This window comes from Chrysemys picta, chromosome 7, assembly GCF_011386835.1.
Source record: "Chrysemys picta bellii isolate R12L10 chromosome 7, ASM1138683v2, whole genome shotgun sequence".
Lineage (NCBI taxonomy): Eukaryota > Metazoa > Chordata > Testudines > Emydidae > Chrysemys > Chrysemys picta.
In genome coordinates, this window is record NC_088797.1 from 97,180,376 (window position 1) to 97,202,439 (window position 22,064).

At 36.8% G+C, this 22,064-nt stretch overlaps 1 protein-coding gene across 2 annotated transcripts in view; it reads left to right on the forward strand.

Annotated features, from left to right (window-relative positions):
• The window catches only part of MYOF (myoferlin), a 105,758-nt gene that overhangs the window by 77,520 nt on the left and 6,174 nt on the right, over positions 1-22,064 (forward strand). For both annotated transcript variants that reach the window (XM_008163270.4, XM_042856811.2), the window contains 16 exons: positions 2,935-3,116; positions 3,214-3,372; positions 3,510-3,608; positions 3,905-4,066; positions 4,572-4,737; positions 5,840-5,916; positions 11,302-11,313; positions 12,651-12,749; positions 13,825-13,950; positions 16,823-16,978; positions 17,115-17,206; positions 18,209-18,379; positions 19,079-19,227; positions 19,498-19,637; positions 21,386-21,474; positions 21,567-21,662. In XM_008163270.4, coding sequence (XP_008161492.2) covers positions 2,935-3,116; positions 3,214-3,372; positions 3,510-3,608; positions 3,905-4,066; positions 4,572-4,737; positions 5,840-5,916; positions 11,302-11,313; positions 12,651-12,749; positions 13,825-13,950; positions 16,823-16,978; positions 17,115-17,206; positions 18,209-18,379; positions 19,079-19,227; positions 19,498-19,637; positions 21,386-21,474; positions 21,567-21,662 — 1,975 coding nt within the window. The remainder of the gene's footprint in view (positions 1-2,934; positions 3,117-3,213; positions 3,373-3,509; positions 3,609-3,904; positions 4,067-4,571; positions 4,738-5,839; positions 5,917-11,301; positions 11,314-12,650; positions 12,750-13,824; positions 13,951-16,822; positions 16,979-17,114; positions 17,207-18,208; positions 18,380-19,078; positions 19,228-19,497; positions 19,638-21,385; positions 21,475-21,566; positions 21,663-22,064) is intronic.

The following is a 22,064-nucleotide window of genomic DNA, read 5'->3' on the forward strand; positions in this document are numbered from 1 at the left end:
ACCCACTCCCTACAATGAATGAATAGCTTATTTCAGCTATAGGATAGCTTGATTCACCTGCTGTAGGCCCCTATGGCAGTAATTACAACTTTACTGAGTGGGATCCGGAGCTGGCCAGCACATCCCCAAAGTGCACAGTACTGTCCAACAAAGAGGGGTGGCTAGTGCATCTGGGAAATGCATTGATTCAGCAGTACCCCCTTGACAGCTCTCCCAGCATCTCTCTTATAGGGAGAGAGGTTGTGCAAACATCGCTTATACTTCCCCATGGATGAATCTCTCCTGGGCCCTAGCTTCTCCTTTTTGGCCCAAGACTATGCAATGTGTAACCCTGCCCCACCCCTCATAGGGTAGCAGAGGTGAATCAAGCTATATCTGCTTGTTGTATCAACAAGTTCTTGCCTTATCTAAAGTTTTATATTACGTTAGCACTAATATTGACTTGTACAGAAATTGCAGATTATATGTACCTTATTACTAAGCATGAGTCTTGTTTATTTGTACAAAGGTATTCATTAGTGCCTAATTGTACAGGAACTAAAAATGTTTTACCCTTAATAGGCAATAGTGCCACATGATCTATTGTAAAGATTTATAAACTGCAGTAGTTTATCCATGGTAGCATGATGATCAGACAAATCACTTTTACTCCTGGTATTCATTTGTATGACTTTATCATAGCTCCATCCATAAGGAAAGTCTTAGATATTTCTACCTGTGTGTATCAGTCTGTATCTTTGTAATCTAGAGTAAACTAATAGTTAATGAGGTACTCAAGTATTTAATGTTTGTTAGTTGCAATGAAAAATTCCACTGCGTGGACAGAATGGGATACTGTATAAACATGACTTTGAACTTCTAACAGGGTAGGGATAGAATGAATACACTGTGGATGGGGGGGCTGGGTTTTTCAGGGGGTTTGTTTTTCCACGTTTCCATCTTCTCTCTTCCTCTTCTTCCCTTTTTATTATTAATTGAACATATCTAGTGCATTCCATAATTTGTTATAGAAACATAGAATGAAGTATATTGTAGCAGTGATGCTGTTTTCTCATATGTTGTCTGAGTTCAATTTCTATGTACATAGCATATGTCACTGTTTTGGACTTATTTGAATATGCAGCTCTTAAAAAGAAATACAAAGGATCTACAACAACCCCCCCCCCCCCAATTGACAGATACCTCAGATGCAGACGCACATAAACCTAAATGCCTAAACTTATACTTTAACAGCAATAATGTTTGAAGGTTTACATAAAAGTACATAAAACTTGGATTAGTTACTTAGCTAGAGGCTGTTGAAACTGACCTAAAGATAACCTTTAAAATAGCCTCTGGTGCTTGGTAATGGCAATTTGTACAGGAAATGTTAATATCCATCATCAGATACCTTCTTCAGAGATCCCAGTGATTTAGAGGTCTACGTAATAGTAGGCCTAGAACACTTTAATCATTTAGTTCTGTTTCACAAGAGGAAGGGAGCTGCCATAAATAAGCATGTTTGAGGCCAAAGCTTGATCTGTGCAATAGCCTGGTAGAATTTATTGTTCAGCAACTAGTCAGAACTAGAATGATCTCTTTGTATTATTTATGAGTCCATTGAGTTGTACATCAACAGAGGCATCAAGGAGAAGCTTAGATAGAGGATATAATCAGTAATTGTAAGAGGAGTCTAGTATAGCCAAAATTTCATTTTAGTTTTCAGGCTAATTTTCTGATTCATAGGACATTTTAATCATTACACACATTATTATGGTGTTCAAGATGTGCACAGAGCAAACTCTGCGGTAACCAAACTGAGAATTTAAAAGTTCATCATCAGTTCTGTGTTAACCATTCCATTGTGTGAGATGATGTATTTGTAAATCATGAAGGGCTATGAAGAGGGAACCAGATGGCTCAGGAAATTAGTAACAAAATATGAAGACTATCACCTCCAAGTTGTAGTTTCAAATCCAGGCATGCTTGATCATGAAAAATATTACCAATCTTGTAACAGCCTAAATTCTGCCACTGGATTCACCTGTGTGGACCGCCAGTGACTTGATGGCTCTTGAGTGCTTTGGACAGAAAGGATAGGTTTTAATGCTATGATGCAACATACACAGAGTGAAGAGACTTTTTAAAGGAAAAACTGGGATACCCATCATCATGGGGAATTCACAGATGAGTTTTGACAGTTATGGTGGGCAAGTACCCAGGGCAATGGGATTGTATCTGTTTCTTTTCCCCTCCGGGTTAGCTCCGCTAAGCAATATTTGGTCCCCAAGACCGGATTAGAAATCTCCCCAGGAGATTTCTGGACATTCCTTGTTTATAATCAGGACAAAATTATTTGTTCATTTATTTATTTATTGGTGATGGTGTTAAGGCACTTGAACTTCTGATTCAAGCTAGAACAGGAAGTACACAGGCATGTGAAAGTGAAGGAAAAATGGTAAACTTTTCAAGCCTCAAGAAAGGTTCAATGGAGGAATAAGTGAAGGTTCAGGTCAGATTAGTTTTCATAGCTCACATGCAGAGGTTCATACATAACACCCTTCCACTCCAGAGGGTTACATATTCATTACAGTGGGTGGAGAGTTATGTATCCAGGTATTTCTATCACACTTTCACTGTGGTGTCTATGAATATTACATTTTAGAGTTACATTGTACTGCTTTTAATACTAGCAGGATAAGATTTTTCTAATCAGTACAGTGGGATGTTATACTTTGTAATAGGGTTGTTTGCTGCCTGCTATCACCATCCATAGGTGTTTGTTATAGACTGAGGTAAAGAGACTTGAACTGGGAGGAGACAAAGAGGGAAGGAAAATAATGTGGGCCAGATCTTCATCTGGTGTACATGGGCCAATTTCCATCAGCTGAGGATCTGGCCACGCTTTTTTTATTTTTTTAATTATGTTTTCTACATCTTTGTATGGTCTTTCAGATCCATATGCTCATGTTTCATTCCTCCATCAAAGCAAAACAACAGAGATCATCCATGCAACTCTGAATCCCATGTGGGACCAAACGCTTATATTTAATGAAATTGAAATCTATGGAGACCCACAGACAGTAGTACAAAATCCACCTAATGTGGTTATTGAACTTTTTGACAATGACCAAGTGGTATGTGAATTTTTTTGTCTTGATTCCCCTTTGGTTGTTTACTTGGAGAGAGCAGATTAATTAAAGTTTATGATTTCTGATTGGCCAATTTGTCCAGGGCAAAGATGAGTTTCTAGGAAGAAGTGTTTGCTCTCCTATGGTAAAGCTAAACCCAGGAGTGGATATCACACCTAAGCTTCTCTGGTATCCTGTAATGAATGGAGGAAAAGCTTGTGGGAGCATCCTTTTAGCTGCAGAGCTTATTCTGAGGGACAAGGTAATTTAAAAATATATATATTCTTCCAAACAGTATGGTATATTGAAACAGTTACTGTTGTGAATGTTTTACTATATACAATGCACTCTGTTTAAGAAAAAGGAGAGAAACTTGTGCTTCTGTGCTTGTCTTCATAGAATGGCTCCAACCTTCCAATTCTTCCATCACAAAGAGCACCAAAGCTTTACATGGTACCTCAAGGAATTAGACCTGTTGTTCAGCTCACTGCTATTGAGGTAGTGTATGCTGCTCAAATTAACTGAATATAATGAGAGGAATCTCATCTTGAAGGTAGAAAATGTCTTCATATATTTGCTTCCATAAATAATGTGGTAATAAAATAAATACAGATGGCTTATTTTCCAGCATAGTGTCATTAACATTTTTTAGTAAAACACCTCTCTCTCTCTGTATATGTCAGCCATACCTTATAATTGGAAAGACATTGTTTTCCCCTTCCAGTTATTATTTCAGTATCATTTTTAGCACACTGGTTTCCCTTAGTAATGCCTATACTGGATTTTATTTACAGATTCTTGCCTGGGGGTTACGAAACATGAAAAACTACCAAATGGCTTCTGTTACTTCTCCAAGTCTCGTTGTAGAGTGCGGTGGTGAAATGGTGGAGTCAGTAGTGATCAAAAACCTCAAAAAGACACCAAATTTTCCATATTCTGTACTCTTCATGAAAGTGGTATGATGTTAAAATTACAGTGCAAAGATCTTCAGTAGTGTTAAATGTTCTACACTCTAGGTTTCGTTTTTAGTAGAAAAATCAATAGAAGGAATAAGCAATTCTTCTTTGACTTAATGTAAGACATTCATCTTTGAGTCTGAAAATTCTCATAATGGTAGTTAAACATTTCTTCCCAAATGCTACTAATCAATATGACTATGTTGATGATCTGTCTATAGATCTGTCTAGGTACGGCCCTCATCACTGTAATATCTGAGGCTCGGGAAATCTTACTTTGAGGCAATACATGTATTTTTAAAAGATTATTATACTGATATTTAATTAGTACAGCATGGAACTGCATGATGTATGCAAATATACATGCATAGATCATGAAAGTTTAGTATTAAATTACTGAGACTGTGGCCCAATCCTGCAGTCTTTACTCAGGCGAAAACTCTTTATTCTCCTTATCTACCATGGTTCTAAACACAAGCAACTAAACTCTATTTTTAACTTCTAGCTTTTGCCCAAAGAGGAGATATATGCTCCATCACTAGTCATTAAAGTGATAGACCACAGACAGTTCGGACGGAAACCAGTTGTGGGACAGTGTACCATTGAGTCCCTAGAAGACTTTCGCTGTGACCCCTACTCTACTAGGGAAGACATTGCACCACAACTAAAAGGTAGGCAGCTAGAAGATGACAACAATTCTCCTCCTTTTTTGAGGAAGATTGGAGTAATCCACCTTGAATGTTCACTATATATATGGAATAGATTTATAGCCACCTAGTGTTGTTTATTAAGTTAGTGACAGTGTGGTTTGAGTAAAAAAATCAAACTCACAGTATTAATCACCAATGCGGTAATCTATAGAGCCTCAGAAGAGAAATGACAACCTACAGGGCAATGTCTGTATTCTTACAACAGACAGTGTCAGCCCATTGGATCAGCTGGTACCTCCAAAAGGCTTCTGTAGCATATGCATGCAATATAACTACCTTTAAATGACTGTTGTAATTGGTAGTACTGATGTAGAGAATAACACTCAAGGAGAAAGATAAAAGACTGAAAGCAAAGAGGGAGTTATTACGAAGATGGCGTTATATTTTATGGGTAAATTTATTCAGAAAGCCATTGTTTATTTAATCCTCCCATCTTTTACTTAGTTTATGTTCAGTGCTCCTTAGAAAGCCATCATCATTATTCCAGAGAATGGATGGAAATACCACAGTAGCTTTTTTTAAAAAAAGGAAGTAGCATGGAAACATAGGACCTAATCTGCTCCATGCATTTGGACCACATAAGCACCCACATGGATCAACTTGAAGATCAGGCTCCTAATGGAACACATCAGTTCACTATACTGTACTGTCATATTATGTATATAGGCACCATTTTTTTCAATTGCAATAGGAAGATTTTGAAAACCATAAATGGCAGGTAAGAGTCTAACATCCACTGACTTTCAATAGGCATTAGGTGCCGACCTGCCATTTGCAGCTTTGAAAATGTCCCATTATGGCTTTTTCTTCAAACTCCATTGCTTTTGATATGTGTTTGTGTGTGAGAGAGAAAAGTATATATGTAACATAGCTATTTCTTGCTAATTTCTTTAAAGAGCTAATCCTGAGTAGCAGTTAACAAAACACTGCAAATAACTGCTTGCTTTAAAAAGTCAAACCCACACCAAATAAATTCTTTTACATCTTCTATAACATTTGAATTTAAATTCTGATAGCAAAATTGACTGGCATATTTCACCTTAAGAAAATATTTCATTTACAGTTAGCCTCCTGTCTGCTGTGCCTCGTCGGGATGTGGTCATTGAAATGGAAGACACAAAGCCACTACTAGCAGCTCAGGTAATCTTTGCAATTTGATGCTTGACTTTCATATTTTGGACACATGATTTACTAACAACTACTTAGCATACAATTTTGGATTTCTGTAAGCTTTTCTGCCCAAGTCGCAGAAGCAACTGCAAAATTGGTGGAGCATTTTGGAGTGTCATTTAAAATAAATTTGTATTGTGGCAGGGGAGCAAAGGAAGTATCTTAATTATTATTACTTTTTTTCTTATGGTTAACATTGAAATGATGTATTTCATGCAAAGTAGAGTTGAATAAATAATTAATAATAATGTATTCTCAGTCAGTTTATTCTATCTGTTCATGAATTGTCTGTGAGCAGTTTATAACTTTTCAAATTATTTCCTATTCCGAATTGTTCACTAAATACTTTTGGTGAATAATTTTTGGTCTTCAGATCATTCATGAGCAGTTTGTTGCAGGTGTTCAGATATGAAATTCTAGAAGTGTTGATTGGTTTATTGAACTCACAGGTCATATGGCAGATTTCTGTTTCCTGATTGGATGAGTTACACTTAAAATCAGGTTTCTATTGTGAATATTTGCATTTACAAGTTCTAAACCTGTGCTCTGTGAATATTCTTGAATATTTGCTTACAATTCAAAATATTTTTGTGACTACTCCTGCCCGTAAACTCATTTTCTAGATTGTTCGTAGAAAGCATCCACAAAAGCCAAAGTGAATTCAACAACAGACACAACTGGTGTTGAATTCAAGTTTTTGAGCAAGCACTTGCTGAACATTTTTGAGCTATTCACCCAGATTTAATGCTTAACACACTAAATCTTAAACAACTGCTTCTGTGCTTATTTATCTTTTTTCTTTTGTCATTGGGGCTTGCAGTTATGATGTGCATTATATTTTTTTAATGCTTCTTTTCTTGCTTTACTGAGGATCCCTCTCTATGCAATCCCCTTTTGTCTTTCATGTAGCGTAGCTGCTCTGTAATTATGCTATATAAACAGTGCCAGTGAAAGCAGCAGATGTTTATCACAGGCATACCAGACTATAGATATATCAATATGTTCAAGCAGCTAACAGTATACATTCAGTCCATTGTCCAACCTTTCCATTCAGCTAGAAGTAGTGTGAGGCTTAGTCCATTCACTTACACAGTCACCTCTGGAAAGCATTTGCAGTTGCATATGGCTGACCAGGTACATCAAAATACCAAAATATCGAGTCTTCTGTGTTGTTTCTGTTTTAAAACATTTTACCTAATTTAGCTTGAAGGTTACACTATGGATGTGAGAAACAGAAAGAGAGAGGAGTCGAAGATGTCCCCAGGTTATTTTGTGAGCAACAGAGAGAATTATGGTGTTATCAGCAGTAAGAGAAAAAGCCGGAAAAGGAGAGGGTTTGGAGGAAGAAATCAGTGACAATTTTTAATTTTAGCCACACTAAGCTTAAAGTTTTTGGTGAGACATCCAGGAGATGCCGGATTTGTGGATGCAAGACAAAACAAGGAGCAGGGAGAGGCATGCAAAATATAGTACCAATTAACAATTGTAATGCTTTCCAAACATTTTAAAAATAAGTACAATAAACAAAATGCAGGGGGAGGAATTTCTCTGGTCAGCTAAGGTCTTTATGCAGTGCAAAAGGACTTGGAACTAGCCAGAGATAGCCAATGAAACATTCTCCTTACATAAGGGAACTCTCTGCCTCCTTCCGCACTAACTGCCCCTCCCCTCCACCTTCACCTTGGCATTGGGGGAAGGAAGGGAGTGCAGTGTGGTGATAGTGGTAGTGGGGTGATTTGAGGGGGCATGGTAAAAAATTGCCCAATCCTCCACTGGTGTAAATTTGAGTTGCCACTGGGGTTTGACACCCATGAATCAGGGATCCCCTGCTGGCTCTCTTCTTTCCCTTTGGAAGGAGTAGAGAATCAAGACCATGGTATAAAGGATTTATTGACGCCATTTAGAATGGCAGTTGTATCTCAGTCATAGTTTTGCCACCCCCTTAGTATTAAGGCCATCCCAAATTCATATCAAGTGAAACGTTTCTGCTGCCCAGGGCATCATGTATATTTCTTTCTGTTCTGTCCTGTGGATCTCTTCAAAGTTCTGATTCTTTCAGCAATCCCATTATAAAACCTTATTTTACAGGTATTTATAATTCAATTACAAAAGTTTGGTCTTTGTTAAAACCTGGGGTCAAATCCCACTGATTTTATGTTTGCAAAATTTGTCCCCTAGCTTGCAGGTTTTTTCAAAAATTACTGATTGTAGATGCTTTTAATTAACAAATTTCTTTAAAAAACACACAGACAAACCAAACAATATTTTTAAAGGGTGTTGGGTTTTTTTTAAGTTATACAGGCTCTTCGTCCAGAATTTTGATAGCAGTTTTTTTCTTAAAAAAAATAAAAGCAGAATGATAAAATTTGTATTTGGAAACCAGACGTTTCAAACATACAGGAACTTTTTCTCTGTGTTTTTTCTTATGCACATCCATATTAAATTTTAAGCATAAGTCAACAGCTTTGGGATTTAATTTGGGTTTTTTTGGTTTGTGTGACTCCATCTTTTCCTTTATACAAGTAAAGATTTTTTAATGTTACAGAGGTCAGTGAAAACATCCAGAACTTTGGAAAAGTTCAAACTCAGATCCAAATTTTGTGGCTTGGTCCCTATTTCTAACGTGTTCATTGAATGTACTGTACACATTCTTTTTTCACTACTCATTCAGGATCTTAATGTCAGAAAGAGTGGACTCATTTAGAGACCTCATAATAATGCGTTTCCCTATATTCTACTTTCTCACACATAGGGACTTGCTGTTTAACATAAAATAGTAGAAACAAAACCGGCCTGCTGATCTAATCATGTTAATGCTTTCCAAGTTCCCAATCCATATTGAGATTTTTTTTATGTCAGTTAATAATTATATACAAAATAGATGCCTAGGGTAAAAGTCCTCGTCTCAGTGAAGTCAATGGCAAAACTCTCATTGACTTCAATGGGGCCAGGATTTCACTCATAGAAGGGAAAACTTATAAATACTATACAGTGTGCGCGACAACTTTTTTTTTTTTTTTAAGAGTTGGACATCAATTTAGTAAATATAATATTGCATTGCATACACTAATAGCATCCATATGATAAAAGGTCTCTTTAGAAGAATTAAAAGTATATTTTTGGAAAGCATATGTGATGTACAGATAACACACTAAAGGCCCAGTTGCAGAAATTTCATCAATTACATTCCAATTTCCAGTGCTTAAGCAGTATGTCAACAGCACTCAGCAAAATGGCTTCTCCAACAGCAGTGCATGTATGTATGAAGCTAATGCATGAAGATAACCAAGTGGGGATTTAGGTGCCTTGGTCATGTGGCTTTCACTTCTCTTTTGATAATTCTTCTGTAGAGAGATTTTGGAGTGAAGGATGCTTTTATATGAAGTATAGTAGTATATTTACAATTACTAGGGAGTTCTTCCAGTTCCTTTACATGTCATATATCTACAGCTCAGAATTAATGATTGGTTCAGCCCTACTACCAATATTTGGATTTTGTTTAAAATTAGATTTTCCAGGGGAAAACATACTGATTGATCAACAGTAAATAAAAACATAATTCTGTTACCTTGCTAAGACTCAACTGTGGCTGATAGTACAGGGTCTCCATAAATTGGAGCAGATAAATAAATAGCAGTTCAATATTTGTTATGAAAGAACATTTATAATAATACATAATGAGGTCCTTGGATAGCTAAAGAAATTGATAAATTATTTTATCTGGTCTTTGCCATGTGAATATTTCTCTCCAAAATCTCAATTTATCTATAATGATTTAAGCCTAAATCACTGGCATTTTATGAATGAACATTGCTTATTAATTTTAACAGCATCCAAAATATAGATCATATTTACAGTTTGTGGTGGGGATTTGTGGGATTTAGATTTTAAACATTTTTCAAAGCTATTAAAAATATTGTTTGAAAAGACATTTGACGGTATATCAGGAAAAAAATTAGTCTTAAACCAGTCAGCACCTTGAACATTACGTTCTGATGAAAGATTCAGAGACCATAAATAATTATGTTTTGTGGTAAATCCCCTTAATTCAGAGTTAAGAATGAAGCTTGTTGCACAGCAAGGCAAACAACATTGTTTTCATGAAAAACTGTCATTCATCTATCTTCAACATTGTGAATTAGTGAAAAAATGTAGATTAAAAAATGCAAGGTCTTTAAATTTATTACATACCTGTAGGTGAACAGATAGGTAATCAGAGTTTCTGAGGGCAAACTGCTCGTTTAGAAATTGTCATAAATCCTCATACAGTATGAAATTATTTGTTACCATGGGATACTTCTGATTTTATCTTAAAGTTAGCCATGATGACTGAAATACAGTACATTTTAATATCCAAACAGGACAATTACCTTCATTATAGAAATGAGGAATTTTGAGTAGTACATTTGGTTTGTATGCTCATATGCTATTTTCTGGATTTCTTTTGGTTTGCACAACAATCTAATTATTATACCTCTAAATTAGAACACAATGGGTGCTACAAACACAGAAAATCACTAGCGGTAATCATTGCTTCCAAATAAGTGTGGTACAATATTTGCTCTTCATGGAAGATCCTTATTCATAATGTAAATTATATAATTAATTTTGCGATTGTGAAAGTTGTTGTGAGTATTTATAATTCTTCACATTTTTTTAGACTATAGAATGACCACAATTTTTAAAGCTGCAAATTGGCAATAAAAAGAGAAACAAAAAGACTTGTAAGCATTAGCAACTATTTTATAAATATGTAAGGAGTAAAATATGAGAGTCTTCAAAAAGAACAAAACAATCCAAATTACTCTGTGTGTGTGTGTGTGTGTGTGTGTGTGTGTGTGTGTATCCTTTGGAACAAAATCTCGGTGGAATTAAAAATTATTACGTTTGATTTAGAGATAGACCTGGACCCACTTGTAAGGGAACCAACCAAGCAAAGTATGGGCCAGATCTCTCACTCCTCCTTGCACACCCAAAACAAATCCGTTAAAGCTGTGGGTGTGAGAGGAATGCGGCATTGGGTTCCACGAGAGTATAAATACACTCTCACACATTTTCTCTGTTTACTTTTTAAAACATTGTTACAAGAACCAAAACATAAATTTCCCAATCCTGACAACTTTCAACATTTCACTGGGTATGTAATAAATACTATAGTTCAACAAATAAAGCAACAAATCATCTCTGAATAATTCCTAAGTAAGTAAAACATTTTGTGAAATATAAAACTTATATATGAAAACGAAGTTTTCCTTCTTTATCGCCTGCCCCCAATGTAAAACATTATAAACTCTGTTTTTTATTTACCCTCTTTTTTTGTTTTGCTCTTTTTTATGAATGGATCCTTATGAGCAGCTTACAGAAAAGGTAATTACAATGTTCCTTATTTATAATAGCATAGTGCTTTCTTGTAAGTCAAAGCTCCAGGTAGAAATCGGTAAGTTAACTTTGTATTCTGGTTTTGATACTTTTAGGGGGTGGAGAAGGGATTTGTAACTTTTGAAAAACATCAGAATAAAATGCTGCCTGCACCTTTTGACCAGAATGGAAAATTTAGGAAAATTATGCAAAATGGAAATGTGAGCCTCCACTTAATCCAAAAGTTATTCAAAACAACAGATTTATTGATCTGAGTATCACTAATCACCTCTATAAATGCCACAATCCTTTAATATTTTTCATAGTTACTACCTGGATTTTTTCTCTAGAGTGATTACTTTCTACAAATAACAGGTGACTTTACCTGTCTAATCCCTATAGAGTTAGATACACAACATATCTATGATAAGATGCTGACAAAATAATTGAAAGAAACTGTTAAAATTATTTCCTTGCTCACTATAATGGTGCAGCACTAGGACAATATATATATATATATATATATATATATATATATATATATATATATATATATATATATATATATATATATATATATATATATATTTTGCACACTGTTGTGAAGTATAAGGGGAAAGAAAAGTGAGGTAATAGTTTCCAGAATTCATTGATGGTTTCCCTACTCCTTCCTAATGGACATATCCTGTAGACTTTACTCTGACAAAACTCCCCTTGAAATCAATGGGCCAGATCCTCAGCAAGTATAAAGGCAGCATAGCTCCATTGACTTTAGTGGAGTGACACCAATTTACACCAGCTGAAGATCTGGACCAATATAATTCTAACTGTATCAGTATTATTGAAATCAATGGGAGTTTTACCTGTCTCAGGACTGATGTATTTAACCCCCATATGAAAGAATTTTATGACCTGTTTACTCTAGGTATTATGAATAAATTAAATGTATGCATTTTGAAGGAGACAGGCACCACAGTATCTAGAATTCATTGCAATAGCCAAAATGCATAGATTGCTGTGGCTAGGTGCATATTCAAGAAGAAAGGCCAGACAAAGTAGTACGTGCTGCTGTAGGCAGGATGCTAGACAAGACAGACCATTGATAGATCCGGTATTGTAATTCCTATGAGTTAAGTAAGACAGTTTAGCCCTAACTTTAAATTTCATTGCTCTCTTTTTGATTCAGACCTTTATTTGTTTATTATTTATTATACCTTTGAATAATAGCTTTTGTTATACTTTTAATTAGCCATTGCATCTGTTTTATAGATGATAGAAAGAGGCTGGAGTGCATGCTATAAAGTTCATTCTTGTCTACCACTAAAAGAGATTTTTCTTTTTTTAAGGAAGAAGAAATTGTTGATTGGTGGAGCAAATTTTACGCTTCAATAGGAGACCATGAAAAATGTGGACAATATATTCAAAAAGGATATGACACTTTAAAGGTACTATATAAAAAAATTAAAGGGACATTTTGGTAGGTCAAAATGTTCTATCTTTTTGACATAAAAATAATTGTATCTGATTGTTAGTCTCCAAAAAAAAAAAGATTAAGTCTTGTCTTTTCATATTGCCATAATTGTAAGCAATCCAACCTCATCATAAGTTTCATCTGACTTCTCTCCAAAGTATCATATTGTGCATAACAGAACTTGAACAGTGAAACTGGTGTTTTGACAGCCCTAAATGGATTGGAGTCAGTTTCCATTTTCACCTGGTTAAAAAAAAAAAAAAAAAAAAAAAAAAAGACATACAGATGTCTGTGTACCTGATATGTAGGTTCATAAATAGTTAAATATCTCAATACCAGATGCAACCACAAATAAATACAGGCACATAACTGCCTGTAATTATTTTGGGCATGCAAACAGGGAAGCCAAGATAAAGATAAGACCCTTAATATCCTTCTGATTTTAATATTAGTAAGGAAAGTTACGACTCTTCCCACATCAGATTTGTCACTATTTATGCCAAAGGGCATGTGGGGAGGGAGTGAAAGGAGTTCCAGAAAGGTCTTGCAGTTTTTTCCTCTATTGACTAGACACAGATATTAAGGGCTTGATCCTGCACCACTGATCTCAATAGGAGTTTTACCATTGATTTCTCTGGAGAAAAGCTCAGAAGCACATTGATGGAGTCTGCAGTTCTGTATATTTAATTAATATTTTTCTTTATGCATTGGTGTAAATTGGAGCCAGAAATATCCTTTCTAAGACCACTCCCACTTTTTCATGTATACACCTATGTGGGCACAAGTGAGGTTGAGGTTGGGGAATGCAGTTGATTTGGGTTTTGATTAAGACACAAGTGGGAATTGACAGCACCAGAAACAACTCACATTTTCCAGATAGATTCTGTTCTTTTCCCCCCTGTAAAGAGGTAAGAGTGCAAATACGAATGGTTTTGTGCCCTAACATCTCCTAAGTGGAGTACAGCTTTGCTACACCAAAATGACACTAGCTTTTTAATGGACTTGGTGTGTGTGTTAAATTTTTAAATGTCACTTCAATTTTACTTTAGGTATATGATTGTGAACTGGAGGAGGTACCTGAATTTAAGGGCTTGACAGACTTCTCTGATACATTTAAGCTGTACAGAGGGAAATCAGAGGACAATGATGACCCTTCAGTGGTAGGAGAATTTAAGGTAAAAAAAAAAAGTATCCTATTGTTGCACCAGAAATGAAAAAGTAACCAAAAGCTGGAGGTAGTCCTTTGAATGTATCATTTGCACATACATTGAGTCTACTCCTGTGCCAGACACATTCTGTTTGACTCTGAGAGGTACATTGCACCCTCCACTCCTACTCAAACTCTGATTCAGCAAACCACTTAAGCATGTGCTGGAATACATTCCTATTCAGCAAAACATTTTGAGTTTAATGAAGTCCCATTGACTTCCTTAGGACATAACCATGTGTATAAGTGCCTTGCTAAATAGTGATGTTTGCCTGAGTGGAAAATGCAGGTGCTCAGAACCTCTCAGGATCAGGCCCTTTCTTTTCAGTGGCACAGTGCGGGGACAACATAGCATATATCTCCCTCCTCCAGAGATACTTGTGTGTTAATTCAGAGGACCAATGCTGCACAGGCATATGTTGAGGAGCAAGTTATTTTTCAATGGTTACTGCTACAGGAAGCTGTCCTAGTACTGTGGTTTTGAAATAATAGGTTTAAAATAAAAAGATCAGCTAACCCCTCCCCCTGCCACAAACCATTCTGCTGTATCTGTTGAAAATACATTTTACATTATTATATAGTTAAAGGAAATAACAGGCCAGATTGTCAACTAGAGTGAATAAGTTTAGCTCAATTGGAGTTCAGTGGAGGAAGGCCATTTCACATCAGCTGAGAACATGGTACGCCGTCTCTATTTTAATATAATGAAGGCATATAAAGTGAAATCCTGGCCCCCACTGAAGTTGATAGCAAAACTTCCATTGACCTTCAGAGGGGCCAGCATTTTACCCATAATGTTTCTCAGTCAGGGGTACTTACGGAATCGAATCTAAAACAGCTTATGTACTCCATTCTGCACTCTTTTTGTGGCTTTGTTCACAAATTTTACAGGTAAAAATTAGGGCTGTCAAGCAATTAATCGCACTGTTAAACAATAATAGAATACCATTTATTTAAATATTTGTGGATGTTTTCTACATTTTCAAATATATTGATTTCAATTACAACACAGAATACAAAGTGTACAGTGCTCACTTTATATTTATTTTTATTACAATATTTGCACTGTAAAAAAAACAAAAAAAATAGTATTTTTCAGTTCACCTAATACAAGTACCGTAGTGCAATCTCTTTATCATGAAAGTTGAACTTACAAATGTAGAATTATGTACAGAAAATAACTACATTTAAAAATAAAACAATGTAAAATTTTAGAGCCTGGAAGTCCACTTAGTCCTACTTCTTATTCAGCCAATTGCTAAGACAAACAAGTTTGTTTACATTTGCAGTAGATAATGCTGCCCACTTCTTGTTTACAATGTCACCTGAAAGTGAGAACAAGTGTTCACATGGCACTGTTATATCCAGCGTCGCAAGATATTTATGTGCCAGATGCGCTAAAGATTCAGTTCCCTTTAAACTTCAACCACCATTCTATTGGAGATGCGTCCATGCTGATGATGGGTTCTGCTCAATAACAATCTCAAGCAGTGCAGACCGATGCATGTTCATTTTCATCATCTGAGTCAGATCCCACCAGCAGAAGGTTGATTTTCTTTTTTGGTGGTTTGGGTTCTGTAGTTTCTGTATCAGAGTATTGCTCTTTTAAGACTTCTGAAAGCATGCTCCACACCCTGTCCCTCTCAGATTTTGGAAGGCACTTCAGATTTTTAAACCTTGGGATGGTTAGAAATCTCACATTGATTCCTTCTTTGCATTTTCTGAAATCTACAGCGAAAGTGTTCTTAAAATGAACAACATATGCTGGGTCATCATCCGAGACTGCTATAACAGGAAATATATGGCAGAATGTGGGTAAAACAGAGCAGGGGACATACAATTCTCCCCCAAGGAGTTCAGTCACAAATTTAATTGATGCATTTTTTTAATGAGCGTCATCAGCATGAAAGCATGTCCTCTGGAATGATGGCAGAAGCATGAAGGGCCATACGATTGTTTAGCATATCTGGCACGTAAATACCTTGCAATGCCAGCTACAAAAGTGCCATGCAAATGCCTGTTCTCACTTTCTGGTGACATTGTAAATAAGAAGAGGGCAGCATTTTCTAATTTGTTTGTCTTAGCGATTGGCTGAACAAGAAGTAGGACTGAGTGGACTTGTAGGCTCTGAAGTTTTACATTGTTTTGTTTTTGAGTGCAGTTATGTAACAAAAAAAATCTAAATTTGTAAGTTGTACTTTCATGACAAAGATTGCACTACAGTACTTGTATGAGGTGAATTAAAAATACTATTTCTTTTATCATTTTTACAGTGAAAATGTTTTTAATAAAAATATACACTGATTTCAATTACAACACAGAATACAATATATATGAAAATATAGAAAAACATCCAAAATATTTAATAAATTTCAATTGGTATTCTATTGTTTAACAGTGAAATTAAAACTGCGATTAATCGTGATTAATTTTTTTTGAGTTAATTGTGATTAATTGATAGCCCTAGTAAAAATATTTTCAATGTGATTTATACACAGAAGGAAACATGCAGAGGTATCTTTGGAATGGTGAAATACACATAAACACATTGGGCCAGGACCTCAACTGGAGTAAATCAACATAGCTCCATTGGAATAAAAGAGCTACACAGATTTAAACCAGCTGAGGATCTAACCCTACATACATTATGGGCTTGATCCAAAGCCTGTTGAAGCCAATGGAAAGACTCCAATTGACTTCAATAGCCAAGATCAGGGTCTAATTTTTGTGCACATATGCAAAGCAGTCCCTCCCTAAAGCAGGAGATGGACAAGATAAACCTAGCAAAAGGTCTCCTCTGTCTCTAACTTGTATGATTCTTTGGTGCATATTCTTTTTAGGGCTCCTTTAGAATCTATCCATTATCAGATGATCCTGCTGTACCAGCTCCTCCTCGTCAATTCCGTGAGTTACCAGACAGTGGACCTCAGGAGTGCATTGTGCGAATTTATATCATTAGAGCCTTAGCTCTCCAACCCCAGGATAACAATGGGCTGGTGAGACACTTTACTTTTTTGAGGTTCAGGAGCTAACTTTGTGCTTAAGAACTTAGTGATACCAAGAAAAATTGGCGCACACACACACAAAAAATTATTACCTAATAGTATTATTTCCCATCTTGTTTCCAAACAGTGTGATCCTTATATAAAAATAACCTTAAGTAAAAAAGTAATTGAAGACAGAGATCATTATGTTCCCAATACTCTCAACCCAGATTTTGGCAGGTAACTCATTTTCTGATTTTTTTTTATCTGGTGTTTTCTAAAGTGTTTTCATAATCTCTGTCCATGAATAAATCATCACATTACCATTATACCTTCAGTTCTACACTACACTCATCTTGTTTTTATGTATTTTCTAAACTCTCTGACACCTTATTCACAATTGTATGCTGGCTATTTATTAGGGCCCAATTGTATAAAATTCTGAGCATCTCCAGAAATATGCTGATCCCGCTGCTCTTCCTTTGAAGTCAATGGAACCTGCATGTGCTCAGCGCCTCTGTAGATTCAGGTGCTTAACTTTAGGCACCCGAGTCTGAACAATTTGGCCATAGTTTTTAAGACTGTAAATGTGTTTTCACTGTACATATAAAGAAGTGATCCATATATACTGTGAATTGCTAATAGACATCTACATTGCTTGTGAGTTTTGTTTACTTTATAAAAATCTGAAAGCTGCTAGAAAGTTTGTGCGATGGGGACACAGTGTGACTTGTATAAGAGAGTGCCTGTCTCAGGTGTTATGATACTTATACCACCCAAAACAGCAAATTAGATGAAAAATTTTTGCAGAGGAAACTTAGAATAATCATCAGTTACAGATTGGCAAGGTGAAATTCTTAAAGTTTCTGCACATACGAAAAACATAGATTAATAACAGTGATTTTTTAAAAGTAGCTATCAGACCCCAGAGACAAGGGTCTTTGGACGAGCATTCCCTAAACTGTTGATAGCTGTTATCCAAGTCCCAACTCTGGCTGCACATGATTACAATGGTTCTAAAGAATCTGCAGGAGGCAGGGGTAGGATTGTTAAAGCCATGGTACCCATATGGACACATACAGATTTATTCATGTGTGGAGGCACAAAGCAAAACAGCAATGGTAACTCTAATTTTAGGTCTATCAGCACCAAGGGTATTTCTTTAAATGTCTTAAAAAATGACTACTTCTCAGAAATGAACTTTCATGACCATTAATATTTAACTGGACCTTGTACTTTTAGAATGTATGAACTCAGCTGCTTCCTGCCTCAAGAGAAGGATCTGAAAATTTCAGTCTATGATTATGATATGCTGACTCGTGATGAAAAAGTTGGTGAAACCATCATTGATCTTGAGAACAGGTTCCTTTCTCGCTTTGGAGCTCATTGTGGCATACCACAGCAGTATTGCATGTAAGTCACGCTTTTGTCTCCTCAAACATTATGCCAGTAAAGTAAGATCTCTAATCAGTAAAAAAGCCAGGTTTTCTTCACTATCATTTGGTTGTATAGAAAGTGCTATGGCCTCTCTGCTACCTGTTTTGTGTACCTATAGAATCATCTACAGTCTTAAAAAAACTGCAATTTTTTAGGAAGAGTCTACAAAAACTGTTACTCCACACATTCTTAGGCAGATTCTCTCTCTAGATGCAACCTTTTGTTAGTGGTAGGAAGTATTACTTGCACACAGAGAGAGAACACGTAATCAAATTATCTGACAAGCACAGGGCATTAAATACAAAAACATGAGTTGCAATAAGATGAATTTGCTGTAATGATTTCTCCTTTCCCAATACACAGAGATGGGGCTTAAAACAACACATACTGAGTAACTTTAACTGACCTTGAATGCAAATATATATATCTGAGGAGGACGCCTCTTTTTTTTTTTTTTTTTCCTGATACAGACTAACATGGCTACCACAGAAAGCTGTGACCTTGAATGGAATTTTATCTTTATAAAACCCTCACTAATACAGAAAAGTCAAGTAGCAAAATTTAGCCCTGGTATAACTCCACCCACCAACTATTTAGCTATCACATTTTGTATATGTTTCGGGGGAAAACAGCATGTAGTGTACTAATTCCAAGATCTGCTCTATTTCCTAAAAGTTCAGGTGTAAATACCTGGCGAGATCAACTGAAGCCAACACACATGTTGCAAAATATAGCCAGGTTTAAAGGCTACTCTCCTCCTATCCTCTCAGAAAATGGAAGCAGGATTAACTATGGAGGACAAGACTACACCTTGGAGGAATTTGGTGAGCTCATTGCTATTTACTGCATATTTATCTCTTTTGAATGCACAGATTTATAGAAATAAAAAACTTTAAATTATAACAATGTGAAGAATAAGAGTAAAAAACAAGTACATTTTGTACTAAAGTTTGCAGTCTCTCTCTGCATGGACAGGTAAATACAAGAATGGTTGCCGTTTGTTTGATTTTTGCAAGTATGAATACAGTCCATTACTAAATGCAAATTTTGGGTCATGAGTTCAGCCCTATTTCAGTTCTTTCTTTTTATTTCAGAGATTAACAAAAAATTGCATCAGCACCTTGGACCGGGTGAAGAGCGTCTAGCCCTTCATATCCTTAGAACCCAGGGCTTGGTCCCTGAACATGTGGAGACAAGGACCTTATACAGCACCTTCCAGCCCAACATCTCACAAGTACTATAAACTGGTTTCACCTTTGATTTCTGCCATGCAGAACGCTAGCATGCCTACATTTATAGCACAGGGTGCTACTGTAATTAGGGGTGGGTGAAGGAAAAAGGGTAGCAGAGAGTATTATTGTGCCCAGATACTAGGTCATGGTCACATTAGGGAGGGATTACATAGAATGGAATTTTATTCTGTTGTGATCACTCCAGATAGACTTCTCACACACCAAAGGAATGGGAGAGGAGAATGAACATGGATTTGCAGGGACCGTATTGAGTGCCAATCCAATAGCAAAGGAGTGAGCCTAATCCAGTGGTTTGGAAGTCATCCTTCTCCATTGATACCAAACTTGTTACAAGTTCATGGGTTTCCACCAGGCTGATACATTTGCAACCATAAAGGCACTTAGTTTGAACTGCTGGTACCAGACTGTGTTCCCACAACTGGAAAATCTTTTATCTCACAAATAGAGCTCATGACAGTGACAACCAGATTATCCACCACCCAGTCAAGAAACTATCTACAAAACAAGAAAGTAGCTAAGGGGATGGTTTGCAAAGCTTCTAGAGGAGGCTGTTTCACAAGGTTTCCATATGTGAGTTTCATTGGGTAGGAGTGAAAGGAGGGAAGGAGTTTTTGTGCCAGCAACATTTGCAAAATTTCCTCTATTTTCACAGCAAACTATTTAGTCTGAGAAAAAGCTTGAGAGAGATGTGAATCACAGTGTATTAATAAGGACTAACAACGCATTCATTCAGTTCACCAAGGGTGAAATCCTGGCCCCATTCAAGTCAGTGGGAATTTTGCCATTGACTTCAATGGAGCCAGGATTCTACCCCAAGTGTCTATGCCAGTTTCATTCAGGGTAGACTGTGCTGAAGGGTCCTCAGACGTAAAGTCCACTAAGACAGCCAGGGAAATGCACTGGTTGATCCCATCCCTGCTGCAGCCTCTGCCCCCTCATGAAGCCCCTGGAGGACATTAAAACTGGCCTGCCCCAGGGGAACCCTCAAGGGGATTATTGGTGCAAATCCCACCTGACTTTACTTGGCGGTTGATCCTCTTCAGGGTACAGTGACTCGCGTTGGCACAGCAAAGTTTAAATTGCATCTCCTTGTGCCAGCGGGATGAATCGAGCCCATACTCTCCAGCATTCACTAATTACAAGTAGGTGCTCTATACAGCCGTGTCCTACATCCACCAAGAAAGGCGTTCATGAGAGGCATTGGAGAGAATGAATAGCTTCTTGTTATGGTTGAGGGGTTACTGATAATGAAATAGACTTTCAGTGGGAATAGAGCAGAAATCTACTATGGTCACATTTTGGCCTTTTAAAACTAATCAGGAAGATGACCTCATCTAGCTAAGAAGTGCTTCAAGGGCAGAGACCTGTTACCCATGCAACATAGGCCGTCTGCTGCAAAACACCAAGCACATTTGTGGGGCCACATAATATCATAAAACAAAATAGCAATTGTGATTCCTATGATTTCAAAGTTTGTACAAACTGAGGGCCCAGACTTACTCTGATTAAGGACTGTGGGAACTTTGGCACTGGCGTTAGTGGGAGAAGGTCTTGGCCCCACAACTGCTGCTAAAATTAGTTCTAGAGGCACTTACAGACTTCTGGGCACAATCTCAGGCTCTGCACAGCCTAATATAAACCCCTGGGGTTCAATCAGAATTTTCACACCTGCATGTTTTTAAACATGTAACCAACAAAAATCCCTTACTTGACTTCTTCACCAATGCAGGGAAAGCTTCAGATGTGGGTGGATGTTTTCCCCAAAAGCTTGGGACCTCCTGGCCCTCCCTTCAACATCAATCCCCGCAAAGCCAAGAAGTGAGTAGCCGTGCATTGATTGTACACTTTACAGACCTTGGTGCACAGACCTGGCCAATTCACTCTCTTTCCCCAATCATCTTCTCTCTCAGGTACATCATGCGGGTGATAATTTGGAACACAAAGGATGTCATTCTGGATGAAAAAAGTATCACAGGGGAAGAAATGAGTGACATCTATGTGAAAGGGTAAGGGTGCCCTCCCTCTGACCTGCTCATGTGAGGGTATTTAATGAGATCTTTAAAATGTCTAAATCTTACATCCAGTACCTATGAATAAAATCAAATAATCACATGCAAAGCCCAGTGCTGGCGTGGTCTAAGTATAACTTCCGGGTTGTGAGATAAAGCCTAACTAAATAACCAGTATGTGATAAGCTGGAAGTTGATTCTAGTTGGAAATATGTTTACAGGTGGGAAAGGATTAAAACTGTAACTACTTTAACTTGGTGCCTGTATCCTAACACCTGGCGATCCTGGTTATTGAACGTTTCCTTGACTGCCAGCTAATGAAGGAAAGGGTGCTGAAGTGGGCGAGTGTCTCTCTCGAAATTCCATCCTGGACTTGAGAAAGTTTAATCAAAACTGTTA